Here is a 13503-nt window from a genome sequence, read left to right on the forward strand (position 1 = left end):
GTCTCAGTTCCCCTGGCTAGGAAAACGGATCCCCTTCCCCCTTGCGCTTCCAGGTGAGGCGATGCCTCGCCCTGCTTCAGCTCTCGCTGGTCAGGCTGCAGCAGCTGACCAGCACCGATTGTCCGGCACTCCCTAGTGAGATGACCCCAGTACCTCAGTTGAAAATGCAGAAATCACCGGTCTTCTGTGTCGCTCGCGCTGGGAGTTGGAGACTGGAGCTGTTCCTATTTGGCCATCTTGCTCCGCCCTCAGTTTTCATTTTCAAAGGAAAATTTTCTTTGGATTAACCCCAGTTTCTAGCTATTCCATAAAAATGGAGTTTTAAGGTCTGGAGTCACACAGCCCACTCTGCCTTTACCAAAGGAAGGCACAAGAGAAGTCCCTCCTGAGATTGGCAGGGTTGCCAGTTCAGCAGCCCCTGGGACATCCAAGAAAGTTATACCAGTTCACTAATGGTACGATCTTTAAATGAAAGCTCAAAAGCAAATGTGACTGCGATTGGTTTCATCTCACTTCTTGGGTGATGTATAGTTCTTACTGTGATTTCTTAGTGCTCTAGTTCTTTGTCACTTACAGTTTAAAAATACCTGTTATAACCCAATATATGTCTTTGTGCACACATACACACATATAACAAACGACTTTTGCAAAATAATGCTTTCCTTTATTCTGTTTTATCTTTTTGAAAAATTCTAGTTGTGACCCAGTAAATTATTTAAGAATCGCAAATAGCTCACCACCTGCAGTTTGAAAAATGCTTTGTGATCATTTTATGACCATTTTGGGAATACTGGCAAATAAATGAACTGTACTAGGTGAGGTTCCATTCATTAGTTTTATTTCCAGCTGTATCTCTCTGTTTTTAAAATGTCACAAAGGTTTTCAGCTATTATTTTACGTTTTCAGGTTTTTTTAATGTACAGACTTTTTGTATACTTCTTCTAATCCTGTATATTTTTTAAAACTAAGATTGTACGGTATTTTGTTTTATTGTAGCATTTTAGCATAATAGTGTTATATTCATCAACATCCTTTTGAATGGATGTATGATAGTATTTTTGCCAAGGTTTTGACTTTTAGATTTCTCATAATTTCTTCACTATTGGGACTGCTTTTTGCATCAAATTTTCCTCTCTCTTTTCTTCTCCTTATCCCCGTATTTTAATTATTTCCATAGAAAAGATGTCTAGATGTAGAATTACTGCGTTACAGAGTTTGAGGCTGGGCGTGGTGGCTCACGCCTGTAATCCCAGCACTCTGGGGGACCGAGGTAAGAGGGTTGCTTGAGACCAGGAGTTCAAGACCAGCATGGGCAACATAGCAGGACTCTGTCTCTACAAAAAAATTTAAAAATTAGCTAGGTGTGGTGGCACACACTTGTAGTCCAAGATACTCTGAAGGCTGAGGCAGGAGGATTCCTTGAACCCAGGAATTTGAGTCTGCAGTGAACTGTGATCGTGCCACTGCACTCTATCCGGGCAACAGAATGAAACTGTCAAGAAAAAAAAATTCGAACATTTTAAGGTTTATAATCAGCGGTGTGCTGATAAATGTTTAACAACCAGCTCTTGTGAGGCGGGAAGAGTCCTGATTTTATAGTGTTTTCTTACTTGTGTGGTATCAGTACTCCCACCATGGCCAATTTCAAGCTACCAGTGTGAAGTCCTGGAATGCCGAGTTGGGGAGAGACATTAACAGTTGGCTCCCAGAAGCCTGTCTGGGCCAACTCCAACACACCACTGCTTATGATAAATGTTTCCTCAAGACCCTGCCAGCTTCCCTCCTACCAGCTGTGTACCCTTACCAGGATCAGATGTTATAGTATTATACACATGTGTTAGGTTGAAATTGGGCCTTAAGTTCTTCTCTCAATGAAATGTGGATTCCACAGTCACACTATATTGCTACAACAGATCATCATCTTTCAGGCCAGTTCTTATGATTACGTTAAAAATAGCTCATGACATTGTCCCATTGCCAATCTTTTGGGAAAGGTTGCTTGACTCTTCTACTTCATTCAGAACAGTTATTGAAGATTGAATATTTGGGAAATGTTGTGTAATTTCAACAACATTAGCCTTTAATTCTAGGGCTTTAAAATCTGTGGACAAGAGCAATAGCCAAGGAGCAACAATTTGTATGCTATTAGTTGGGCTCTTTCTTCACTTAGTGATCTCTCCGCATTTTGGCAGCTGTCTGTGACTTTGAAGTGCATTAGGTATTTCAATTCTTCCCCCATACTTTAAAAATGTGTAATCTCCTTTGTGCATTTCCTGTTATATCAAGTGTTTGAGTTATAAAGACAGCCATTTGTTAGATTAGCATGTTTTATGGGATCATTGTGGAAAATGTTCTTACTGGAGACAAGCAAGTTGGCAATTTTGCCCTCTTTCTCACAGTGTGCTTTTTCGGCAAATTGCTTGGCAGACTGATCATGACTGAATCATTTCAATGAATTATTTGCTCTCAGCCAAGTAGAAAGGAACATTTATTTCATAAAGTTTCTAAACAAAGTTTTTCTTCAGTTATGTTGTGCTTCTTTCTGCTGATTTGTATTACAAAAGGAAGTGATTTGCCCAAGTTCGCACAATTAATTTGTGGCAAAGCCAGTTCTAAAACCAGAACTCCTAGTCAGTGATTATTTATGAAAAACTTTTTTTAAAAAAATTCTGTTTAACCGTAGCATAAACTGGCTTACCTAGCATTGTGCCAACTAATCATTCCTCCAATGATTAAAATAGATTCTGAGTTGATTCTTAAAGCACTTGAAGATTTGGAGTCACTTTTGAATCATCAAAGAAAGATTAAATGATGTTCAGCATAGTGTTAAATGGATTTTGTCATTTTCCTATTTGATGCCTGCCTTCTGCACTTATGCCTCATATAGGTAGGAAAGTTACCTTAAAGTATTTTCAAGCTGACCTGCTTTTATGGGTAAGTGGTAGATTTTTCTCCTTAACAGATCATTCCTGCTCTCTATAGCCCATGTTAGGTCAGGTTGCTCTAAGAAACTTATTTGTAGTCTTTTATGCTCAAAAAAAGATTTTTTTTCACTATTCTACCCCATTGCTTTGCCTTAGGGTAAGAAATATGCTTATTCTTTGAAATTAGGCATCCACGTGTAGCATCTAACATAATATTCTAATTTATATAATTTAGATATCATTTAGTCCCAACTCTACATTTGCACGTGATAAAACCCAGACCCCAAGAATATTTGATAGACCAGAACTTATCCCTTTCTTTTCTTTGCTAATTAAGAAAAGATAACCTTGAAACTGAAGATAGCTAACTATGTACAGTCACATGCCACATGATGTTTCGGTCAACAATCACCACATATTCAGCAGTGGTTCCATAAGATTGTAATAATGTATTTTTACTATACCTTCTCTGTGTTTAGATTTGTTCAGATACACAAATACCATTGTGTTACAGTTACCTACAGTATTCAGTATGGTCACATGCTCTCCAGGTTTCTAGCCTAGGAACAACAAGCTATACCAGGTAGCCCAGGTGTGGTGTAGTAGGCTATACAATCTAGGTTTGTGTAAGAACACCCTGTGATGTTGGTATGACGGTGAAATTGCCTAATAATGCATTTCTCAGAATGCATCCCCATCATTAAGCAATGGCTGTCGTGGTGATGGATTGGATTGAACAAAGAGGTCAATGAAGTTACTGCAAGGGAGTGTATTTATGTTGTTTTTGTAGTTACCATTTGTTGAGTGCTGGCCTCATTCTCAGTTTCTGTGCTAAGTACTGTTAAAAATTATCCTATAGGCCAGGTGTGGTGACTCATGCATGTAATCACAGCACTTTGGGAGGCCGAGGTGGGTAGATCACCTGAGGTCTGGAGTTCGTGACCAGCCTGACCAACATGATGAAATCCCATCTCTACTAAAAATACAAAATTAGCCAGGCATGGTGGCATGTGCCTATAATCCCAGCTACTCGGGAGGCTGAGACAGGAGAATTGCTTGAACCCAGGAGGCAGAGGTTACGGTGAGCTGAGATGGTGCCATTGCATTCCAGCCTGGGCAACAGGAGCAAAACTCCATCTCAAAAAAAAAAAAAATTATCCTATAGTTGAGAAAATTAAGGCATAGAGAAGTAAAGTAAATTGCTCAAGGTTACACAAGAGCAAGTGATCCAGAATGTTTGATTAAGGGCCCAGGTTTATGAAGTCATTTGAAAATTGCAACTCATTGTCTCTGTAGGAATGGCATTTTCTATATTGATACTGCCTAGATTCTTCCTAAGTAACCCATTTAATAGCCTTTGTGTGTTTTTTTGTTGTTTTTCCTTTGCTGGTTTGAATAGCCTTTAGATACTCTGTCAGATTGAGCTTTGATATAGTCTGTGTTGTTTTGTGACCTATAGGATATTTTCCTCTTAAACATTCTCTAAAGTTCTATGATTTTGGAGCCCGAAGAAATCTTTTGAGATGAAAGGTTCAATCCCCCCATCTTGCAGGAGAGGAAGGAACTTCCCCCAGTGTCTTAGAATCAGTTAGCTGCAGAATTAAAACACATACCTGCTGACTGTTCAGCAAGTGCGTTTTTCACTACGTCAGGCCATTTTCTAATTCTAAGCTGTTTCAGTGTTTTGGAAGTAGAAATGCTAGTTTCTCCCTTCTCCCCCTTTTTACACTGGATGGAGTTGTAAATGCTTTTCCTTTCTTCCTTTTTCTTTCTTTCTTTTTTTTTTTTTCTGGGACGGAGTCTCGCTGTTTCACCCAGGCTGGAGTGCAGTGGCGAGATCTTGGCTTACTGCAACCTCCACCTCCCGGGTTCATGCCATTCTCCTGCCTCAGCCTCCCAAGTAGCTGGGACTACAGGCGCCCACCACCATGCCCAACTAATTTTTTTGTATTTTTAGTAGAGACAGGATTTTACCGTGTTAGCCAGGATGGTCTCAATCTCCTGACCTCGTGGTCTGCCCACCTTGGCCTCCCAAAGTGCTGGGATTACAGGCGTGAGCCACTGCGCCTGGCCTAGAGTTGTAAATGCTTTTTATGAATAAAAGCAATGTGAAATTGATGCAATGATTGCTAAATAAATGTAGTTTGTCTGGCAGATGCTATCTGTCATAATTGGCAGAGGGGAACAAAATAAAAAGATGTCCCTGATGGAAGAGTAGCAGGTGGGGTGGCCACATGAACCAGAAGAGCTCAAGGAAGACAATTTCTTAATTTGGTGGAAGCCCTAGACTGGAAATCTTGTTCTCAGAGTTCTCTCGCTTCTCATTGGAAGCCCTCTTTTTTTTTTTTTTTTCATCTTACTTTCACATTCTCACCTAGGAGAATCCCAGGGTTAAAATGCCATGAGACCCTGTATTGTTGAGAGAGGAAAGAAGGAAGGAAAAGGAACTTGCTGAGATGCTGCATCACAGTTTTGTATAGAAGCTTCAGGTCTGTGTCACTCAGGCATCACTTTTCCCCCTCTAGCTGCCTCCCAGGATCCCTGCTCAAGATCTTTGCAGAGGGGGAGTCCAAGTATTCAAGCCTGGAGAAATTTACTAGTCTGTCATCTATTCAATAGATACTTGCTGACTATCAGGCACTGTGCTTAGGTAACTCGTGATGGAAAGATGAATACACTGCTCCTGCCTTCACAGAGAGTTCTAAACCAGCAAGACATCAAACATAAAATGCATCCTGTGTTTTCTTTATTCTAAAATGCTTGTTTCTCCATATTTTAATTTTTCTAAAGTCAGGAATTTCTTACAATTGTGTGTATTTATGCAGTGAACCCTCTTTTAAGGAAATACTAATTTTCTTCTTTTGACTCTAGACAGCTAGTGCTAAGATGATAGTGTACATAAGAATCACATGCAGTAGTCACGGGACATGCAGGTATTGGTGGTACCTAGAGAGGTCTGGGATCAGATTGAGTGTGTGTATGTGTGTGGGTAGGGTGTTGTGCAAGTTCATCAAGCTTCTAGGCAATTCTGATGCAGGTGGTCTGTGCCAGACCATACTTTGAGAAACTGCTGCAAACAATCAAGAAGTTTGTAACCTGCACATTAGAATCATCTGAGGATCTTTTCAAATAACCAGTACTCAAGCCAAACTCCAGATCAATTAAACCAGAACCTCTGGAGGTGGGACACAGGCAGCAGTATTTTTGGTAGCTCCCCAGGTGATACCCAAGCATCTTCAAGTGTGAGACCCATGGCTATTAGAAGGTTGAGGAAGAACAGTGCTTCTGAAACTCCCCTGGGTTTATTAATCACCTGGGTTCTTATTAAAATGCAAACTCTGATTCAGCAGGTCTGGAGTGGAGACCTGAGATTCTGCTTTTCTGAAGCCTCCCAGGGAAGGCTGATGCATGCATGCTGCTGGGGCATGGACCACATTTTGAGGAGCATGGGAAGATGTAGAGCCAGTTCAGAGTTTTCAAGATAATGACAGTTCAGAGATGTTTTCTTTTGTCTGTAAGAGCACCCTCTCTAATATGCCCTAAATTCGAGTCCATGGAGTGGACCACCTGCACCAGAATTATTCAGGAGCCTGGTACAGATAAAGATACAGATTGCTGGGCTCACCACTGGAGATTCTGAGTCTATCACCAATAATAATATTAGTAGCACTATGTATGTGCTGGACTTTTCATATTTAGTATCAGTTCATTTAATCCTCACTGCAGCTCTATGAAATAAGTAATATATTATTTCCTCCATGATTAAACTGTGGCTTGGAGAGTTGAGTACTTTTCCCTAGGCCTCATTTAGTAAGAGACTACTCAGTGTAGTAAGCTCTATTTTTACTAGATGCTGTAAACCTTAGATGCTGAAACCTTATCTCTGTAGAAAAGGAAATCTCAAATAAAGATATTTCCTGAAAGGATGACCAAAGCTATGAACATGTTTGTATTAAATATGAATCTATTTGCGTTTAAGAAATGAACATGCATTTAGACAAAAAATGCTTCAATTTTAGGAATAAGAAAATTGTATATAACAGAAAAGGTAGCAAATATTTTAAAGAGTGTCTTTGAAATAATACAGTAATTATATGATAAGACCATAGTAAAATTCATTTTTGGAGATTGAGCAGATTAAGATTACTTAATTTTCCTTCAAAAGGAAATAGAAAAAAGTTTGGGACATCAATACAATGGAATGCCATTCAGCCATGACTCACAATGGTTGTAGAACATTTACTGGCATGGAAGACAGTTCACAATACAATAAGAGATATAAAACAATATTTAGGCCAGGCGCAGTGACTCATGCCTGTAATCCCAGCACTTTGGGAGGATAAAGCCAGTGGATCACTTGAGACCAGGAGTTCGAGACCAACCTAGCCAACATGGCGTAACCCCATCTCTATTGAAAAAATACAAAAAATTAGTGGGGCATGGTAGCACACGCCTGTCTGTAGTCCCAGGAACTAGAGAGGCTGAGGCACTAGAACTGCTTGAATCCCTTGAGGTGGAGGTTGCAGTGAACCGAGATCATGCCGCTGCACTCCAGCCTGGGTATAGAGTGAGACTCTGTCTCAAAACAACAACAACAAAGGCAGTATTTACAGCATCATCCCATGTTTGTTTCAAAGTCCTAGTAATTAAAATATATTTATGCAAAGAATAAGTTTATGGGCAATTATATACCAAGATATTAATAGTTCTCTCAGGATAGTGGGGTTATAGATATTCTTCTGAATATTAGTTAAGCTCCTACTTTGTGGCTGATACTATACCAAGCATTGTGGGAAATAAAAGGGAGTATTTAGGGTGATTCCATCCTTATAGAACTACCTGGATCTAGATTTAACAAAAACGTGTCAGCCGTGTTTTCATTTAACCCATGCTATGCTTATGAAGGAAACTTATGGGTCAATTTATGGTTCTCTGCCAGCAGTTTCTCTCCCTCACCCCTACTCACTCTACATCCTTCCTTTCTTTCTACTACCCATTTATCCATCCATCTACTTTGTTATCATTCAAAAACATTTACCGAGTGTCTGCTCTGTATTTATGAACTGATCATGGAGAGATGAAAAAGATACTCTCTGCTCTCCAGATGCTCTTTGTCTTCCTTTTCTTAAAATAAACTTTATTTTGGGATAATTTTAGATTTACAGAAGATAGTGGCAAAGACAGTACAGAGAATTACCATATACCTTCACCCGGTTTCAGTTTTCTCTAATGTTGTCACATTAGATCACCACGTTTCATTAGTCAAAACTAAGAAGCCAGAATTTTTACATTACTATTAACTCAACTCTAGACATTTCCAATTTCACCAGTTTTTTCCTATAATACCCTCTTTCTGTTTAGGATCCAGTCCAGGACACCACATTGCAATTCGTTGTCATGTCTCCTCCTTAGTTTCCTGTGATCTGTAATTGTTTCTCAGGCTTTCTTTGATTTTTTGATGACCTTGACATTTTTGAGGAGTACTGATTAGTTATTTTTATAGAATGTCCCTTGATTTGCGTTTGTCTGATGTTTTCTTGTGATTAGACTGGGGTTATGGGTTTTTGGAAAGAATACCACAGAGTGAAGTACTGTTATCACCTGATATCCACGTGACATCCTTGGTAATGTTAAATTGATTACTTGGTTAAGGTCATATTTGCCAGGTTTCTCCACTGTAAAGTTACTATTTTTTTCTTTGGAAGTAAATCACTAATTCCAGCTACCTTCAAGGAGGGGAAGGGTTAAATTTTGCTTCTGAAGAGGGCAGTATTTGCATATATTGTTTGGAAATTTTCTTTAAGGAAGACTTGTCCCTTCACATTTATTCCATTCTTTATTTATATCAGTGTGGACTCATAGATACTTATTTTATACTTTGGGTTATACTTCAACATCATATTATTTATATTGTTGCACAAATGGTGCCAGCCTTGGCCATTGCGAACTCTTTCAGTTGGTGCCTGTATCCCCTTGGCATGCCCCAATTCATTTGTTTTTTGAGTACCTCCTTTCCTGGTATTATAAGATGCTCCAAGCTTCTCTTGTATTTTCCCTGCCCGAGCCCTAGAATTAACCATGTGTCCAAGGAGCCCTGATTTCTTCTCTTGGAGAATGGTATTTAGAAGTCAGTATCTGGGTGCTGGATGCTCATTGTCTTGGAAAGGAAGGAGACAGAAAAATGAAAAATGTTATATACAAAGTTCAAAGAGCTATGGAAGCAGCAAGGACAGATCGACTACTTCTGCCAGGAGAAGACTTCACTGAAGAAATGGTATTTTAAATTGAGTAGAGTTTTCCAGATGAAGATCAGGATTGGAGTGGGATGGGAAAGGGGAGGGAGGAAATATATTTTAGCAAAATCAAGGGTAACTGGCTGGCTGTTTAACTTGATCTGATTGTAGACTTACATTAGTAGTGGCCCTTCTTTGATTTTCTCATTGCATAAAAATGAGTCAGTTTCACAGATTATATTTCTTTGTTTACAAGAGGATTTTCTCTGCAAGTCCTCTTGACTGTCCTCCTTCATTCTCCATCTTCCTTCCAGTCTTTTTTCCTTCTAAATGTATTTAACTCCTACTTTCTGCCAGGCCCAGTGCAAGGCACAGGGGTGCAGACAAGAATTTGATAACCCCTGCCATCAAGAAGTTCTATAGTCCAGTGTGAGATCCTGTGGCTTTCTTCTCCTCCCCTTAGCCCTTTACCAGATGTCTTATTTTTAAGGCTTTGCAGAAAGCATAAAAAAAGCAAAGAGGAAGTATGAACAACGTCTGTATTGTGAAGCTGAGATGATACTTGACTCACTCAGAAAGTCTTTTTTGTTCACAGATAACAATTGGTGTATATGATCCCTGTAACTTAGCCCAGTACCCTGGATGGCCTTTGAGGAATTTTTTGGTCCTAGCAGCCCACAGATGGTATTTACAAGAGTGTGTGTTTGTCTGTCTGTCTGCCTTTGTCAGTATGTGTTTTACAATGTGTCTGTTTCTATTTGTATCTCTGTTTTCCTAAATGCTTTTTTTTTTTTTTTTTTCATTTTGAGCATGGAAACCAGGTAATCAATAAATCAGTCATAACCCAATTTCCATACTAGTGAACTTTAAGCAGGTCTGTTAGGGACCTGCATACTCTGATCATTCTATGCTAAAGATGTTTTAGCGTATGGTAGAGTTGGTAGCCAGAGGTCCTGACACAAATTCTGTAGCCCTCCCTTCTAGCTGTCTGGGTTTCTTTCAGATAGGATTTTCCTACTGCTGTCATTCTCCATTTTTCTTAACCCTAAAACAGTTAAAACAGAGGATATCTTAAAAGCCAATATATATTTGAAAAGATACCCAACATCATGTCATTAAGGAAATAAAAATTAAAACCATAATGAGATGCTACTACATATCCACCAAAAGTATTTAACAAAAACGTCCATACCAAGTGTTGTCGAAGATGTGGAGCAAATATGGCTGGAAAAATGTTGGGCGGTATCTACCAAAATTAAAAATATCTATAGCTCAGCAATGTTACTCTCAAGTATATTACTCACTGAAATACATACATAGATAGAAGCAAAACACATATACAAGAATGTTTACAGAAGCATTATTCTCAATAACTAAAAACTGGGAATAGTCCACACGTTCTTCAATAATGAAATGAATAATAAATTTTAGTATATCCCTTATGATGAAATGCCATATTACAATGAATCTGAGTGAACTATTAATACAGAAATCAACATGGATACATTTTAAAAACATAATATTAAGTGAAATAAGTTGGACCTAAAATAATACATACTCTATGATTCCATTTATGTAAAGTTAAAATAGACAAAACCAATATATGGACTTAGAGTAGTTGTTACTTTAGAAGACAGTGGTTAATGACTGAGAGAAGGCGTGAGACAGCCTTCTTTATACTTGGGATTTGTGTAATGTGTCTGCTTTACTTAAATAAAAATGTTTATTTAATAAATGAAGATAAACAAATTATAGATTGTGCTCTGAGGGAGACAATCCACAATTATCCAGGTGATAAGTCTACACAGTGCAAATGGGCTTCCTAACTACTGACTGAGGTGCTACTGCTTAATATGGAAGTTCAGATGGGGAGAGCGGAGGGAACCAAAAGAACCCATGTCTTAAGAGTTTTTTTCAAAAAGTCTTGTGAGTTTTTTTCAAAAGTCTTTTTCCCTTGCATTTAAAAGATTTATTTGTCAGAATTATTTATGTGCAATATGACTGTAATATAAAATTCACCTAGAAAGAAATCACAGCCAATTCACTGTTCAGCCTCTAAACACTTGGACAGAGAAGCCATATATGAATATGTTCAAAAGAGTTAAGGCCATCTCCTGTGGGTATCAGAGAGGCACAATTACAATGCATTGAATTCTCTCCAACTGGTTTGCTGAATCTCTTATGTGAGCGTTTTCTTTTCCTTCCTTTAAAAAAAATAATAAATAAATAAAAATCCGGGCATGACAACAGGAGTAGCAGTTTCCAGTCTGTTGAAGTTCTTTGCTTCCGTGACCGTACCATGCAGGGGGCGCGAGACATTGCCCACAGCATCATCTTCGAAGTGAAGCTTCCAGAAATGGCATTTAGCCCAGGTAATTTGCCGGTCTTTGAAAATGCATATAATTATCATTTATCAGAAACGGAACCAGGTTTACTTTCTTTTCATCCCTTCACAATGGCAGAAAAAAGGAAGAGAAAAGTACAACTTGTACCTCTTTGCCAATGCAGACATCTACTTCGAACAGAGGGCACACTCTGCTATTCAGACTGGAACAAAGGCAAAGATTGTGACCAGGAAATTTTCTCTAGGCAGTTTTTTCACTATTCAGAATTTGTTCCCCTCTGCTCCCCCTGTTTTCAATTTTACTTTTGTTTAACACGAAATCTTTATTCCTGTCCATTCTTAAAGGAAGGATGAAGTGTTAATGCACTCAAATATTTGTTTGTTCTATACTTTAAAGTTGTATGTGATCCTGTTCTCTATATAGTAAACCAGTCAGCAAAAATGCCATTTCTCCTTCCACATTTAATATCTTCATTTGATCCTTATGTGACTACTATCAGCTTTTATCCCCATTTTCTAAATTCAGAAACTTAGACTGAGAGACATTTTATCTATAGAGAGATATATGTGTGTGTGTGTATATATACACATATATATTTTTTTACATATGTCACAGAGATGGAATACATACTCAAGTTTGAGTAAAATAAGGATATAATGCCCAGCTCTGGAAATATTTCTTATCAGGAATCCATGTCCTGTGTCAAAGAGCACAATGTCTGGCACATAGTAGGTGCTTAATAAATGTTATGTAAATTTCCTAGCTCGCAGAAAGCCCAGCACTTTTATGCTTCTTGCCAGAATAGTTCCTCATCTCTTCGTGATTTGTATGCTTTTGAGAGCACTTTCACAACATATATTATTATTTTTGAGGCAGAGTCTAACTTTGTCACCCAGGCTGGAGTGCAGTGGCATGATCTCGACTCACTGCAACCTCCACGTCCCAGGTTCAAGTGATTCTCCTGCCTTGACCTCCCAAGAAGCTGGGATTACAGGAGCCTGCCACCACGCCCAGCTAATTTTTGTATTTTTAGTAGAGACAGGTTTCACCATGTTGGTCAGACCGGTCTTGAACTCCTAACCTCAAGTGATCCACCCACCTTGGCCTCCCAAAGTGCTGGGATTATAGGTGTGAGTCACCGAGCCTGGCCTCACATATATTATTTAACTTCTTGTTCCTCACACCATCCTGATGGTGCCAAGGCACATTTCTTTCCTTATGCCATAGATATGCCTTAAAATGTGTGTGTGTGATGGGGGAGGTGGTGTCAAAATCTCTTTCAAGGCTGGGCGTGGTGGTTCATGCCTGTAATCCCAGCACTTTGGGAGGCTGAGGCAGGTGGATCATCTGAGGTTAGGAGTTCGAGATTGGCCTGACCAACAAGGCGAAACCCCGTCTCTACTAAAAATACAAAAATGAGCCAGGTGTGGTGGCGGGCGTCTGTAATCCCAGCTACTCAGGAGGCTGAGGCGGGAGAATCACTTGAACCTGGGAGGTGGAGGTGTAGTGAGCCTATTGCGCTGCTGTTCTGTAGCCTGGGTGACAGAGCAAGACTCTGTCTCAAAAAAAAAAAAAATCTCTTCTGAGATATCTTTTCTAGAGTGCTAAAGTCAAAAGAATTCAGGACTGGCCCACATGACATTTTTTCAGCAATTCTGTGCTCTAACATGGATGTCTTTACAGACTTCTCTGAAAGATTGACAGAGTACTTCCGTTTGATCAAAGGACGATGCTGCTTTTCAGTTTAGAGCCTTTGCCTTTCTGCTCTTTAGATATTTGCATTGGATGTAGCACCCTCTTCTGGCAAATTATAAAATAGCTCATGTGTAATGTTAATTTACATGCTGTACCTCTGTTTTATTAAACCACACTTAAAGATAGTCTCAGGGGTATCCAATCTTTTGGCTTCCCTTGGCCACACTGGAAGAAGAATTGTCTTGGACCACAAATAAAATACACTAACACTAACAATAGCTGATGAGCAAAAAAAAAAAAAAAAAA

General features: G+C 39.1%; 1 protein-coding gene across 1 annotated transcript in view; it reads left to right on the forward strand.

Annotated features, from left to right (window-relative positions):
• ATG7 (autophagy related 7) overlaps positions 1-13503 on the forward strand; it is a 288133-nt gene that overhangs the window by 52302 nt on the left and 222328 nt on the right. Inside the window, exons 8-9 of the mRNA XM_017858252.1 lie at positions 9753-9841; positions 11408-11529. Of these exons, the coding sequence (XP_017713741.1) occupies positions 9753-9841; positions 11408-11529 (211 nt within the window). The remainder of the gene's footprint in view (positions 1-9752; positions 9842-11407; positions 11530-13503) is intronic.

This window comes from Rhinopithecus bieti, unplaced genomic scaffold, assembly GCF_001698545.2.
Source record: "Rhinopithecus bieti isolate Rb0 unplaced genomic scaffold, ASM169854v2 scaffold_48368, whole genome shotgun sequence".
Lineage (NCBI taxonomy): Eukaryota > Metazoa > Chordata > Mammalia > Primates > Cercopithecidae > Rhinopithecus > Rhinopithecus bieti.